Here is a 16,042-nt window from a genome sequence, read left to right as displayed (position 1 = left end):
TATATGACCAAGTGTCAGAAGTCAGGTTTCTGAGAATTACTTTTCAGATAAACAACTTTATAGCACCGCACTTAATCTTACTTACTAGAGACATCTCATTTATCACGGAATTACAAGTAACTTTAATTCTATCGATATTCCCATAAAGCCCGGTCGGAAAATCGAGCCTGGCAGCCCGCAGGCTGCGGATCTCCCTGCTCCGCGATGGGACACGGCGGGAACAGCCGGGGCCGGGCGGGACCGCGGCGGCTGCGGGGGCGGGCGGGACTCGGGGGGGTGCCCGTCCCGTCCCGTCCCGTCCCGTCCCGTCCCGTCCTGTCCCGGCCCGGCTCGGCCCGGCCCGGCGCTCGGCACTGACCTGCGGACGAGAGATGGCGCTGTCGAGGTTCGCACCGAGCCGCTCCGCCGCTCCGCTCCAGCCGCCGCCGCGCCTCGGCCCCCGGACCGGCCCCAGCCCCCTCCCGAACGGGAAAGGGGGCTGAGGTGGGGGGAGGCGAAAGTAAATACAATTAGTTCTAAATGTATTCAATTAATTACTCCCGGGCCGCACGCCGAGTGCGGCGGGAGGGGGTGCAGAGGGAGCGCGGGGTTTGCAAACTTGCGGGGCTGTCGCACCTCCGGGCGGGCGTGGGGGATGGAGGCGTCGATGCCCCGTCCCCGTAACAAAATAATCAATAAGTGACCGGGGCGCTGCGAGAGTGCGGAGCGGTGACCCGCGGCCGGCACGGGGGAAGGGCCGCCCGCCCGCCCGCAGGTACCGCGCCGGGCACGGCGGAGCGCCGCGCCGCCTCCGCGCTGCCCGCTCCCTCCGGGCGCCGCCGGCTCCCCGCGGTACCGCGTCCGGCGCTCCCCCTCCCCGCGCCCGGCCGCACGGAGCTCCCTCGGGTGCCGCGCCGGGCTCAGGGGCAGCTCCGGGCCCTCCGCCCCGAGCAAGGCGGGCCGGAGCGGGCCGGGCCGGGCCGGGCCGAGCCGGGCGCGGGGCCGGCGGCCAGGAGGGGGTTAAGCGGGCGCTGACAGTCAGCTGAGCCCTGACTGACAGCCCGCAAAGTTTCCCTGTCGCTAGACTCTTATGCTAATGAGGCCGGGCGGCGCGCTCCCATTGGCCCGGCGCTGAGCCCGTGTCCCGCCTGACGTCACGGGCGCTATAAAACTCCGCAATGCTTTAAACTCTCCTGCCGGATCAAACCTTTAAATATTTTTCATCTTCTTGCTGTAGCTTTGAGGCCGAGTTGTTTTTTTTTTTTTCTCTCTCTCTCTCTCTCTTTTTTTTTTTAACTCTTATTATTATTATTATTTTGGTTGCGATACAGACTTTGATTTTTTTTATTTTTTATTTTTTTGCCTTCGCTCTCTTTCCCTCCTCCCTCCCCCGATGAACCTCTCTCCTCGCTCTGCACTTTGCAGGAGAGAGCCCAGAGGAAAAGCACCATGAAGTGTTAAAAATAACAAAACAAAACAACAACAACAACAAATTTACTCGCAACAACACCAGCTAACACTTCCAGCTGCGGCTCGCGAGCTGCGAAAGAGCGAGAGGAGAGAGAGAGAAGGGAGGGAGAGAGGAGGAAAAAAAAAAACCCTCTATGCAAAAGGCGAATAGCGAGAGCCCCGCGCTCTGATGCATCAGCGGAGCCTCTGCGAGGGATAACGCGGAGCGGGAGAGGAGCCGCCGGGGCGGACCGGATCGGAGGCAGAGCAGGAGAGCGGAGCGGAGCTCGCCAAAAATCAAGCTGGCTCACCCGGTGGCGACTCAGAGCAGCCCCCTCGCTCCCGGAGCGCACCCTTTCTGGAGGACTCTCGGCAGCAAAAGGATGGCATCAGAGCTGGCGATGAGCAGCTCCGACCTGCCCACCAGTCCCCTGGCCATGGAATATGTTAATGACTTCGATCTGATGAAGTTTGAAGTGAAAAAGGAGCCGGTGGAGACCGATCGCATTATCAGCCAGTGCGGCCGCCTGATCGCCGGGGGATCGCTCTCCTCCACCCCGATGAGCACGCCCTGCAGCTCCGTGCCCCCGTCCCCCAGCTTCTCGGCGCCCAGCCCCGGCTCCGGCTCCGACCAGAAGACCCACCTGGAAGACTACTACTGGATGACGGGGTACCCGCAGCAGCTCAACCCGGAGGCGCTGGGCTTCAGCCCCGAGGACGCGGTGGAGGCGCTGATCAACAGCAGCCACCACCCGCTGCCCGGCGCCTTCGATGGCTATGCTAGAGGGCAGCAGCTGGCCGCGGCCGCCGGCGGCTCCGTGCCGGCCGAGGAGATGGGCTCGGCGGCCGCCGTGGTGTCGGCGGTGATCGCCGCGGCGGCGGCGCAGGGCGGCGCGCCCCACTACCACCACCACCACCACCACCCGCACCACGGCGGCGGCGGCGGCGGCGGCGGCGGGCACCCCCACGCCGCGGCGCCGGGCAGCGCGCCGCCCTCCTCCGCCTCCTCGGCCGCCGGCTCCGGCTCCGGCGGCGGCGGCGGCGGCGGCGCCGGGGGGCTGCACCACCCGCACCACGGCGGCGGCGGCGGCGGCGGCGGCGGCGGCGGCCTCCACTTCGACGACCGCTTCTCCGACGAGCAGCTGGTGACCATGTCGGTGCGGGAGCTGAACCGGCAGCTGCGGGGCGTCAGCAAGGAAGAGGTGATCCGGCTGAAGCAGAAGAGGAGGACCCTCAAAAACAGGGGCTATGCCCAGTCCTGCCGCTTCAAGAGGGTCCAGCAGCGGCACGTCCTGGAGTCGGAGAAGAACCAGCTGCTGCAGCAAGTGGAGCACCTAAAGCAGGAGATCTCCAGGCTGGTCCGGGAGAGGGACGCCTACAAGGAAAAGTACGAGAAGCTGGTCAGCAATGGCTTCAGAGAAAACGGATCCAGCAGCGACAACCCTTCCTCTCCAGAGTTTTTCATGTGAGTTCCCACAGCCTTGCCACCTTAACTAAAAGTTCTCCGTGTGAGTTGTTGTTGGGGGCTTTGCTAGAGCCACAACCCCGCTTGCCACCTTCTATTACCTTTTTAAAAAAAAAAAAAAAAAACTCAAAACAATTTTAAAACAAAGTTGTTTTTTGGGTTGGTTTTTGTTTTTTCTTTTTAAGGTGGGCCGGCTCCGTGTTGGCCAACCTAAAGTTCTACATGAGTTTCCTTTCTGTTTATTATTATTATTTTTTTTTTTTTTGTGGGGGCTTGCTGTTGTGTTTTTTTTTTTTTAATTTGAAAGATCCAACTCGCCACCAACTCAGTTCTTCATATGAAGCTTGCTCTTCTTTGAAACCTGCCATCCACATTATATATATATTTTTAAGTTCATGAGTTTTTTTTTCTTTTGAGCTTGCTGTGTCCAAAAAGTCAGATTTTTTTTTGCCATCCTGAGTTCTTCATATGAGATTTGAGCTTTGCAAAAAGAAAAATAAAATTAAAAAAAAATTAAAAACTAAACAAAACAAAAAAATAAAAAAGTGAAAATTTTAGACTCCAGCTTGCTGAGTTCCATCAGTTTTTAGCATTGTTGTGCAAAACTAGAGATATGCCTAGATCAACCTGCCAAAATCAAGCCTGCATCAACCTTCGGTGTGTTCATGTGAGTTTTGGCCTTAATCTGCCAAACGTGAGACTTTAGTCTGCCATTAGAATCCCATACTCATCTCATGCATTACGCTTGCTATTTTGTCTTAGCAACAATGAACTATAACTGTTTCAAAAGACTATGAAAAAGAGACATTATATTAATAAAAAACCCTGCATGCTGGTCATGTATGGTATAATTATTTTTTTTTTTTCTTTTGCTTGGAAATGGACTTTTGGAGACTATTATGGCATGGCATTCATCCTTTTGTTTTATTGCCTCATCACTTTTTTGGGTTGAAAGCAAAAAAGTGCAACCTTTGATCTTCCTCCTCCTCTTCCTCCCATTAAAGTTTGCATCTGCTCTAAAACTGCTTTGAGTTACTCAAAACTTCAGACTTCCTTTTAAATGCACTGAAGCATTCCCTCTCAAAAAACCTGCCAGAATGGATTTTGGTAACCTAATGTGGCAAAAAAAAAATTAAAAATAAAAAAACAAAAACGAAAACACAGAAAGAACTTTGGAAAGATGTTCAAAAACAAAATTCACATCCCACTTTGGGGGGACATTGAAACCATGCTGTTGCCTAAAAACAGTCTAAAATTAATTATAAGTGATCTGCCCCATTTTTTCTTTTTCTTTTGCGTTTGGTCATTGTCAAATGTGGAATGCTCTGGGTTCCTAGTATATAATTTAATTCTAGTTTCTGTCATCTGTTAGCCCAGTTAAAATGTATGCTACAGATAAAGGAATGTTATAGATAAATTCGAAAGAGTTAGGTCTGTTTAGATGTAGATTTTTTTTTTAAAGATTGATGCACTAAATTGTTTACTGTCGTGATGTAAAGGGGGGTAGAATTTGCAATGGGACTGTTTTAAAAAGTAGTTTATGCAGCATGTGCTTGCAACTTAAATATAAGTTGGGTATATGTAGTCCTTGCTATACCACTGACTGTATTTGAAAACCAAAGTATTAAAAGGGGGAGGCACCCCTGTTTATATCTATAGGGGTATTTTACATTAAAAATGTATGGGTTGTTTTTTTTTTTTTTTTTTCAAAATTGAAGTATTTGGGACTGAATTGCACTAAGATATAACCTGCAAGTATATAATACAAAAAGAACAACAAAAAAATTACGAACCTGTTTAGAACGCTAATACAATTTATGCAGTTATAAAGATGGCATTACTGCACAGTTTTAAAATGATGCAGATTTTTTTACAGTTGTATTGTGGTGCAGAACTGGATTTTCTGTAACTTCAAAAATTCCACAGTTTTAAAGGCAATAATCAGTAAATTTTATTTTCAGGGACTGATATCCTGTCTTTTAAAAAAAAATGGAAAGTAAATCTTACCACAATAAATATAAAAAAATCTTGTCAGTTACTTTTTCTTTTACATATTTTGCTGTGCAAAATTGTTTTATATCTTGAGTTACTAACTAACCACGTGTGATGTTCCTATGTGCTTTTCTTTCATTTTCAACTCTATGGTTATATCGAAAGAGAGAATAATCTACAATAATAAACTGCATTTTTTTGATTCCGTACTCAGTTTCTTAGTCTGTAGTTCAAAGTTCCATAACTGCGGGCGCAGTACTTCAGCGTGCTGCCTGCCGAAGGGGCGATGCTGACCCACGAGCTGGACTCAATAATGTTCAGGAGGGGAGAAGGAAAAGGATAGCTTCACTTAAAATGGAAAAATTGTCACCCGCTAGGACTCAAGTTCTCTTTCAGGTAGATGAAAAAACGTGAGCTTTCAGGCGCTGCTTCTGACTTCTCAGTAGTGCAGTGAGGGCAGTTTCAGTGACTCAGATCATCCCACCAAGTTCTAGGAGATCTCAAAGGGGAGGTCTGCTTAAAAACCTGATGACATGATATGGCCCTGTATTTTGATTGTTTTATGATGGAGTGAAGTGAAAGAGAAGACTTCACATCCTCTTATCATCTGATCCCAGCTAAACATGCCTGTCTCTAGTAAGAGGTGACACTGCATCAGGCTTGGCTTGTCACGGAGCCACTCAGTGCTAGATTGAAAGATTTCTTACCATTTTGGTCCATACTGCCTCCTGTTTTCTTTTCTTTGCTTTTTCACCCTTCTTTTTTCATTTTTTTTACCCTGTGGATTTTTTTTTGTTTTGGTTTTTTTTTCTGTTTTGTTTTGTTGTTTTTTCTTTTGCTACAGGCCTTAGAAAGACCAGAGAGAGCTGAGGAGTGGAGAAAAAAAAAATCCAAAGGACTTCCTCCAACTTTTGAGAGTTATTTGGTCTATACAATCAACCCCAAAGGTTAATGTGCTATAAACATTCAGGTCTCTGAGCCCGTGTTCACTGCAGTTCCCCATGTCAAAGGGCATTTGAACTTTGAAAGGCTCCTCAAATGCTCGACCCAGTTTGTTTAAAGCCACTTTTCCCTGAGAGCCTGCAGTGTCCGTCAGCAGAGTGCTGTCCTGCTCTCTGAATGGCATTATCTGCCCACTTTCTGGGAGAGGCAGAGGCCTCTGAAGGATGCTCCAGTCTCTCCAGGATGCAGAGTTTATCTCCAGACCCAGGCTCATAAACCCAACTCCTTTTTCTTCTCCTTTGTGTTTTTGCCCCCTGCTGCTGATGCAACTTCTCCCCAGCAGTCAGGTCATCCCTCCCGGGTGCTGGTGGCCCTGAAGGGACAGGACCTGTTGCCATCCCTCTGCCTGGCTGGTCCAGATCCTGTCAAGGGTTGAGCTGCAAGGTCAAGGTGTGGCTCTGAGCCCCCCTGCAGCACTTGAACCCACGATAGCCTGTGTCAGTGGGCAGTAGCTGGTGCTGGAGGTCACTCTGTTCCTGCTGAGGTCCCTTTGGCAAGGATGGACACCAGCCTCTGTTGGTGACAGCAGTGGCTTGCTCTCCGAAGCCGATGCTGTGTCTCACCCCTCCCCAGTGCCGGGGCACCAATCTGCCCTTTGGCATCTGACCTGCTGTTGCACCAGGGTTTGAGTAATGGTTCAAGCTCCAGATTCTGGTTAATTTGAGTTGCATTTTCTGGTTAATGTGTAATCTGTGGGTAAACTGGTTGCTATTGGCCAAGCTGGGAATTATCTCCTCTCATAAAGACAAGGCTGCTTGTTGTTATGTCTCCCACCTTCTCTTCCCTGACTGAGCCTTTACCGATGTCCAGGTGTTTTTGCAGGGACTCAGAAGCTTTGCTGCTGTCCTTGCTGAGAGCAAGGAAGGGAAGGGACGAGACCTCTCAGCTGCAGAGTCCCCGCTGAAGTGGTGCTGCAGCCCCCAAGGGAGCACAGAACCCCAGGCTGCCTGGAGCAGGACCACTTCTGGTCCAGTCTCATCCTCTCACCCTGCTGTCACTTCAGGTTTCCTTGCAGGCAAAGTTAGGAGCAGGCAATAGGATTTTAAAAATATTGTGAATTAACTGAGTAGTGAAGAGCAAGGAGAGCATTGCTGCCTCCCTGAAGTATCTCCTTCCACGGAGGCAAAAAACCAAACATCGTATTTGAACAATTTGAGAGATAATAGAAAACCTTCCTAGAAACAGACTTCCTAGAACAGGGTGACAAAGGAAAAATTCCCATCACACCCTCAACCTGAGAGGGGAAAAAAGCTTTCTTCCAGTTTGGCATTGTGATGACAATCTTGCTTTGCACATTAAAGAAAGCAAAAATTTCCTTAGGCTGCACTTGAATTTTAGCCTGAAACATGCCAACTGGCCAACTGAAGGGGAAAAAAATTAGGTACACATTTTAATATTCACTAAAGCAAAGGGAGTATTGGGGTTCTCTGTATGAGTCATTGCAGGGGAGCGCCCACCTTTGCCGCAGGACTGTTTGCTGAGGACTAATTGGAACCGCTCTGCTCTAAATAACCTACATTCATTAATCACCCCTTGCTTGACTCTGGCCTCAATCCTGCTCCCATTGAACTCAGAGGTGCAATCCTGGGAATTTCAAAGGGGAGCAGGATCCCACTGTTCTCCCACAAGTAAAAAGCAGGTGGAATGCTGCCCGAGCCAGGCAGCTGGGTGTCAAAAGGTGTGCGTGGTCTTAATCTGCCCATCACTAACAAGATCCTATTTTTCCCATAGTTCTACAGTGCCTTTCCATTTATTAACTACATTGCAAAGAACTTTCATGTGACCGGTGCTGGGAGATACCTGCATGGACAGCAGCCCTTTGCTGGCTGGGAAATGGTGTGCACTGAGGCTCAGCCCTCTCCTCCCTCCCCAACCCACCTTGCCCCTAAGCGTTTTTTATTTCCACCCCGTAAAATCAAACATAACCCTCTCCTGCCCTGCCTCCAGGCTTCTGCTAAGCAGAGGCCGAAAGTATTTCTTTGGTTTTGCTACAGCATTTTCCCTGCTTGAAAAAATGTCATCCTGGACCGAATCCTAAAAAAAAAGACAGGAGAAGGGAAAGAAATATCCCAGTCACACCAGTGCATATTTATTTCCTGAATTATTTCTCCCTAGGCATCTGGTGAAAAGTGCCCATTTGCAAACTGAGCGGGGAGAGCTTCTATTTATTAGAAAGTCTTCATCACCCTTTTAAAACAAAAATCTCCAGCGCTGAATCAAAATGTCACTTGAAAACTCCCCCCCTCACCACGAAACATGGCAGCAAATTTTTAGTTTAAAAAATGAACTTTCCCAGCTCTTTTTTTTCTTTTCCCTTCCGAAAGCTTTTATGCAGCTGTTTCCTCCCCCTCCCTCTGTGTAGTGTGTAGGAAGTTCTTGATCTAGAATCATTCATAATTTTAATACCAATTTCTATTTGACATAATATACTAATATCAGATAGAGAGTGTAGCTGCTTCCTGGATTTAGGGAGGAAATGATGCATATATCAGAATTATCTGCTCAGATGCCAGAACTACATTGGTGTCATTTCAGCATGTGCTGTGTTGAAAGGAAATCCTCTATATTTATTACACCGATCATCAGAGGAGCTAAATGGACCCACTGTTTCTGACACCTGTTCAGATGGCTGAATTTAAAATTTCATGCGGAAAAAAAAATCCTACATACTTCAATGTTAGGAATTAAGGTTTTTTTCATACACTTTTTTCCCTCCCTCTTTCCGAATCGCTGTGTTGTGAGCGGCTGCCATGAGTCTTGGGCATTCCGGGGGTAGCCATGGAGAGTGGGATAGATTTTGTTTGCTCAGCTCCAACAAAAAAACAATCCTGTTTGAACACACTCACGCACACACGCACAGTCTGTAACCAAATGCTTCAGAGCTCTGTTTTAAGTGCAGGTCTCAGTATGAATAACGTGATGTAGCATACCCCAGAACATGGCAGAGGTGAACGGCCAGGAAAGAACTTGTCTTTTCGGGAGGGAGCTGAGCACTGAACCACTTCATAATTTTAAGTCCCCTCTGATGAATTTTTTGGGCAGAGCACATATAAATCAATAGATTAAAATACTGTACACTCTGCTGCATCTAATTCTTGACTGCCTGAAATTGCGGGGGAGAACCGAGAATAACATTTGTCACTCTGAGGGCTGAGTGCATTCAGATTTGTGAGCTCTAAGCCAACACAATGCAAAAATAGTCCAGGATGTGACTTAAGTTATCAAGTGGAAAGCAAGAGGCCAGGGATCTGCAAGGCTGTAGTTGGCAGACAGGCAGCTCCATCCCGAGCTATCTATCACCGTATCGGGTTGACCCGGCACGGTGTGACAACATCTCAGTGCCCTTGATGCACGCTGCGCGTATTTCAGCACCCTCTGAAATTATCATTTTCGTTCACTATTGCTGCACCCACTTTTTTCCCTCCAAATTCTGGCTTTTAAAACTGTGTCACCTGCAATGTGCAGTGAAGTGTGCAGGCCTGGGATCGTGGTGCAGTAAGTGACGAGGACAGAACTTGCCCTGCCTCTCTCCTTGCTTGTTTTGAAGGCCTGTGGACTTTGTGACATGATTTTCTCTTTTTTTAAATTAATAAATGTCATTGTTTTATAATGCATCTGAATACATCTTATGTAGAAGGAATCAAAGCGAGAGCAGAAATTTGCCAGAACTGGTGTTTCTCCTCCATGCAGAAAAAAATCCCCAGTAAATAACAAATCGAGCAGTGTCCTCAAGTTTCCAGCGGGGGTAGAGGTTGGAGTGTCCCTGGGTGCTGCTCTCAATTGTTAATTCATAAAGACCCACAGTCCTGAGCAATGTTGCCCCAGCTTGTCCTGATACAGCAGAGATGCCGATGGCTGTGGATGGAGGCGTTGAGCCTAAAGGCCCTGTTCCAGCGAAGGCTCTGGCATCTCCCTGACCTTCAGTCCTTGGGGTTTCCATTAAATCTGGGTGTCCCCGAAAGGCTGCGGGATGTGGGTACAGCGGGGTGTGGCAGAGCTCAGAGCCCACATGCCTCCCGGCACCTGCCTCGGCCGGGGGAGCAGCAGCCCTAGGGATGGTTCTGGCACGGATTTTCACATCCCTGCTTCCAGCAGCTCCCGAATGCCCCGGGCCGGGCTGTCTGTGCAGGGATGCAGCCCCTCCCCGTCCCTCACGGCACCGGGGCCCGGCCGGCGGAGCCCTCGGGGGCTGCGCTGAGCCCGGCCCGGCCGGGCCGCCACGTCCAGGGGCACAGCCGGGCACAGCACTGATCCCGGGAACAGCACTGATCCCGGGAACAGCACTGATCCCGGGCACAGCACTGATCCCGGGCACAGCACTGATCCCGGGCACATCACTGATCCCGGGCACAGCACTGATCCCGGGCACATCCCGGGCACAGCACTGATCCCGGGAACAGCGCTGATCCCGGGCACAGCACTGATCCCGGGAACAGCACTGATCCCGGGCACAGCACTGATCCCGGGCACAGCACTGATCCCGGGCACAGCACTGATCCCGGGCACAGCCCTGATCCCGGGCACATCCCGGGCACAGCACTGATCCCGGGAACAGCGCTGATCCCGGGAACAGCACAGATCCCGGGAACAGCACTGATCCCGGGAACAGCACTGATCCCGGGCACATCCCGGGCACAGCACTGATCCCGGGCACAGCACTGATCCCGGGCACAGCACTGATCCCGGGCACAGCACTGATCCCGGGCACATCCCGGGCACAGCCCTGATCCCGGGCACAGCACTGATCCCAGGAACAGCACTGATCCCGGGCACATCACTGATCCCGGGAACAGCACTGATCCCAGGCACATCCCGGGCACAGCCCCGGCCCAGGCACAGCCCTGATCCCGGGCACAGCACTGATCCCGGGCACAGCCCTGATCCCGGGCACAGCACTGATCCCAGGAACAGCACTGATCCCGGGCACATCACTGATCCCGGGCACAGCACTGATCCCAGGAACAGCACTGATCCCGGGCACATCACTGATCCCGGGCACAGCCCCTGATCCCGGGCACAGCGCTGATCCCGGGCACATCACTGATCCCAGGAACAGCACTGATCCCGGGAACAACACTGATCCCAGGAACAACACTGATCCCGGGCACAGCACTGATCCCGGGCACAGCCCGGATCCCGGGCACAGCCTGATCCCGGGCACAGCCGGGCACAGCCCCGGCCCAGGCACATCCCTGACCCCGGGCACAGCCCCTGTCCCTGGTACAGTCCTGGTCCTGTCCTGGCCCAGTCCCCGTCCCCAGGCATAGCCCGGCCCCGGCGGCTGCCGCGGTCCCGCCTCAGGCAGGTGCGGGGGACAGGCCCCGGCCCGGGAGGGGCGGGAAGGTGAGCGCCGCATCCGCTGGTTGTTTGTGTTTTGTTTGTTTCCCTCTAAATCCCATCCCTGCGACAAAAGGGGAGGCTGGGCGGAGCTATGGATCCGTCTGGCCGCGCATCCAGAGCGGAGCTCCGGTTGTCACCCGGCGGCTCCCACGGGCCGCCCGGCCCTAGGTATGTCCACAGAGCACTTCCCTCGGCTTTGGCCACAGTATTTCCTTCTTTCTTTTTCTTTTTCTTTTTCTTTTTCTTTTTCTTTTTCTTTTTCTTTTTCTTTTTCTTTTTCTTTTTCTTTTTCTTTTTCTTTTTCTTTTTCTTTTTCTTTTCTTTTTCTTTCCCTTTCCCTTTCCCTTTCCCTTTCCCTTTCCCTTTCCCTTTCCCTTTCCCTTTCCCTTTCCCTTTCCCTTTCCCTTTCCCTTTCCCTTTCCCTTTCCCTTTCCCTTTCCCTTTCCCTTTCCCTTTCCCTTTCCCTTTCCCTTTCCCTTTCCCTTTCCCTTTCCCTTTCCCTTTCCCTTTCCCTTTCCTTTTTCTCTCTCATTCTTTTTCTTTTTCTTTCTTAATTTTTCTTTCCTATTTTTTCTTTCCCTTTTCTATTTCTTCCCTTTTTTTCTAGTTCTTGATTTTTTCCCTTTTCTTCCTTAATTTTTCCTTCACATCTGTGCACACACAGAGACAAATCTAATCCCAAAGGCAATCAAAGGGATCTTTTAAAATGACTTTTTGGATCAGACTTCGAGTTCTCTGCAGGGAGCAAGAATGGGAGCAGGCAGGATTTACATTTCATGGCTTTTAAAGAATCTGAAGTGCGGGGAACGGCGTTTGCCGAGGCTGAGTTTCACAAGTCTGTGTGGATGTGCCTCGGAATGTGTATATGATTAAGCTTAAAGCTCTCTTCTGTAAGAAAGCAGGCAGATTCCCTTTCCTGCAGCCTGAGCCCTGCTTCTCTGATTTTGAAACAAAACTTCTTGCCAAGGCCTTGGCAGTGGGATGTCACTGCTGAAGGGGATAGAAGTGTTGGTATTGTCTTCTAAAGCTGAGGTGTCTCCACTGCAAACAGCCCCTGCTCCCTCATGACAATAAAAATTATCCCAAAATTGAACCAAACAACACCTAGTAATTTTTTTTCCCTTTCCTTCCCCTTCCCCCCAACTTAACTGCCTCCAAACTCCCCGATGAAAGCATTTTAATATGTAGGAAGCACTGCCGGAGTCTGCAATGCGATTCAGTGTTCTGTGGTGTGGGATGAACAGATTTTCCTTTCTGTAGGGTTTCCTCCTGCAAAGTCATTGTAGAGGAGGGAATACTGTAAGATTAAATCTGGTTAAAATACTATATTCATGTCACACCAGATACGGTCTCCAGACTGTGCACAGTCTTTCAGCTTCCTTTATTGTGAAATCCTTTTAAAATAGCACAGTATAGTGTAGAGAACTTATTGAAGTATAACTGTCTTACACCAACTCTGTCAGATAAAATGAAGGAAGATGATCAGGCTTCTTAAATTAATAAATCTGCTTAGTGTCTCTGGTTGCCTTCACGCTCTCTTACTGTCTTTGACTCTTTCCTTATTAATAAACTGAGAGTTAAATAAAGCTGCTAAATGAAGCAATGCACCTTGTCAGTGGAAGAGGGTTGGTGCTCCAGGTGTGCTGTGCTGGGAATGGTTGTGGGTTTAGGCAGGGATGGCCACAGCAAAAACTGAAAGCAGGCTGACCACATCAGTTTCTAGATGCTCCTCAGGTGTGGGGCTTGAGAACCTGTTCCTCTCAGCCCCCTGCATTAATAACAGGATGAATTAACCGATTGACATGAAAGGAGAGGTTGTCCTAAGAAAAATGACACCAAAGGTCCACAGGAGTCATTTGCTTTTAGAGATCCCGGGCCAGGTGCCAAGTATTGCATTTATGGAAGTGCCGTCTCCTTTCTCAAAAAAAACCAAAACAAAACAAAAAACCAAATTAAAACAACAAACTCCAAACCTGAAAGAAAAAAACACATCGAAACAAGAAGGCAAAATCTCTTTCAGTGGCGTGTGGGGTCCTTTCAAAGAGGGAGTGGGTTCTTTTGAGTGGGGAGCTTTGGGCGGGATGTGGGACAGGGATCATTCATCTGGCTCTAAATGTGCCACCCACTTTTGTTTTCAGAGCTGCAGAGCTAATCTGGAATCAAAATCCTGGAAAAGCACCTATAGTTTGTCTTGCCTTTATTTTTTTTTTTTTTTATTCAAATCTACGGGGCTTGTGGTTTATTCTTGCTCTGATTATGCTGCACAGTTCCAATAAATGCACGGAGCTGAAGCATTCCTGCAGGCACTTCATAGGAAATACATGTGTGTTTCTGCATGTACTCCCAGGGACAGAAAGTTGATTGTGAGGGACACAACAAAATATCCATATTTAAGAAATGTGGATTGGCTCGCTGACTTATCTCACTTATTGTACAAAGATTCACTCTAGGTTGAATTTTTTTTCTTAAATTGGATTTTAAATATGTGTTGACAGGATGAATTTGTACAGTGTGAGTAACTGCAGGGGGAAATGACAGCTCTGCTTTTGTTATTAAACTACTGTCTTGAAAATAATGGAGTGTGTACAAAAATTGATTATTATTTTGCCAATTACATTAGTGCAGCTAATAACAATCATTAAGAAAGAAATACAGAAAGCTACACACTTTCAGATATTAGAAACTGATATTCACTGGTGAGGCAAGAAATACATGTTTTTAAGGTAATTTGTCAGCAAGAATCTCCTGTTATTAATGTGAAGTAAATGCTAGATGTGTGAGCTAGAAATATTCCACTTCAAACTATGTTCATTTCTTCTTCAGTCAGCCAGAGTTAATAAACAGTACAAGAGACTTTCTAAATTTAATTTAGGATTTGCATATAAAAGGTCCTATTCTGTACCATAGTGGCACAACAGACAGGTTTTATGAAGTTAAATATTCCTTTTAATAATAGTTTATTTTAATATATTTACTAAATTAGGTACCCGAGAGAATCATCTACAACGGTGATGTGAAAATCCCTGTTACCTGAGGTCAAAAATAAAAGGTATGTTTTCCTTTTCATTAGCAATTTGCCATATTTCAGCAGGGGTGGTAATTTCACTGCTTTGTTTTCTGCTGCTAAGATGGTGCTTTTTGCTCAGCCCTGGGGAGCTGGTGACAGGCTGTGGTGCAGTTTCCTGGGCTTTTGGGTGAGGCTGATTTCAGGTGCCTGCAAGAACCACTTGCAATGATGGGGCTTTGTACTTTTGTCAGCCAGGCAGCTCTCTCGTGTCCCACACCTCATATATAATCCTTTGCAAATGTTTTCTTTCTTTTTCTTCAAATGCTAGCGTTCAGACATCAGCTATGGGGATTAAGGATGGGTCTTCTGAAGATCTCCCTCAGATCTTGATGAAAATCATGAGTCTGTGTTAGATGACTTCAGTACTTACAAATTACAATAGAGTTTAATTCACAGCACTGCTTTCCTCTGGAAATTCATGTTCATTCAATCTGTCAACATTGACTAAAAAATATGCTGCTAATGAAAATGTGGGAATTAAAACTTTCAATCCCTTCCCCTGCTAGACTCAAACAGGCACTTTATTTTTTTTTTGCCATGGAATCTGACTTTTATTGACCTTGACTATAAAAATACTAAGTGGGTTAAATGAGCATCAAGGTTGCAATGACAGATTCCTGTGTGATTTTTTTTTATGAAACCTCCTATTTTAGTTAAGAACACAGCCTGCCATACAGCCTGCCATGCTTTGATCAACGGTTAAGTGCTGTTACAAACAGCTGAATTTTATTAGCTCGTGGAATTAAGCTTGTTTAAATAAAAGATTTATTTTTTATATTTTAAAACAAATGTAAATAATAAATTAAAATAATAGATTTATTTGTCAATTTTGAAAATAAATTTAAGTAACAGATTTATTATTTAAAATTTAAGTGAGGATGGGGAGGATGTCATTGGTGCTGTAGCCTGTACATTAAATGGAACTGAGAGGAGGTTTTGATGGTGTATGGGCTGTAGGAATAGGTTTCTCAAGGAGAACTACAGGACCTTCATTTTAAGCCTGATGCTCCTCTTCCCTGAGAACACCCTAGATAGGGTTTTGCCTGCATGGCATTTTTCTTTTTCTGTTTTTCACCACTGTAAATGAGAGGGAAACCAGACCTCTTGGGTTTTTTTGTGAAAACTTTGAGTGCAATATGCTTTTTTTTGCAAGAATAGAGCCAAGTTGCTATCAGCTGGAGTAAAAACATGAAGCATGTGTTTTAATTGCTAAGGTGCAGCACTTAATTCATCAACTTGCTCCTAGGGAAACACTTCTAATTTCAATAATCCTATAGGAAAATCTGCCACGCTTCCTGTAATTTATATATGTGACTATTAGAGTTATATAAATTAGTGATATTTATTCTTTTTATTCATATAATAAAAAAGGAAATATTTTTCCCTTATCAACACTTGTGATCTCAAGACTTGCTTAGACTACTGTTCTCTGGGACAAATCCTTGTGTCTTCCTTCAGTATTTTGTGGTTATATTTTCACATATTATAGACAAAAAAAACCCCAATAAAACAACTAGCAGCAAAATCTGTTAGTTTTAAGCAAATAGCTCTTGGGTCTTGGAAGGGTTAACAAACTTTTACGGCAAGGTTCAGGCAGTTCTGACCCCTATGGTAATATTTCATCTAAGGTTACTGTTGGGAGAGAAATCAAATTTCAGCTGTGAACATGATTGACAGGTGAAAGCAAGAGAGAGAAAGACATCTGGTCAGATGGGGAATTTGGGCAGGAGAAGGACAATTCAGGGAAG

At 47.5% G+C, this 16,042-nt stretch overlaps 1 protein-coding gene across 2 annotated transcripts in view; it reads left to right on the top strand.

The window, feature by feature from the left end:
- The first annotated feature begins 1,183 nt into the window (after positions 1-1,183).
- Positions 1,184-16,042, top strand: part of MAF (MAF bZIP transcription factor) — a 196,069-nt gene continuing 181,210 nt past the window's right edge. For both annotated transcript variants that reach the window (XM_021541211.2, XM_021541212.2), the window contains exons 1-2: positions 1,184-2,893; positions 14,211-14,276. In XM_021541211.2, coding sequence (XP_021396886.1) covers positions 1,812-2,893; positions 14,211-14,244 — 1,116 coding nt within the window. In that variant the 5' untranslated portion in view covers positions 1,184-1,811 and the 3' untranslated portion in view covers positions 14,245-14,276. The remainder of the gene's footprint in view (positions 2,894-14,210; positions 14,277-16,042) is intronic.

This window comes from Lonchura striata, chromosome 13, assembly GCF_046129695.1.
Source record: "Lonchura striata isolate bLonStr1 chromosome 13, bLonStr1.mat, whole genome shotgun sequence".
In the NCBI taxonomy this organism is placed as follows: domain Eukaryota; kingdom Metazoa; phylum Chordata; class Aves; order Passeriformes; family Estrildidae; genus Lonchura; species Lonchura striata.
The sequence above is the reverse complement of the archived record's forward strand: the minus strand, read 5'-3'. Positions and strand labels throughout refer to the sequence as shown.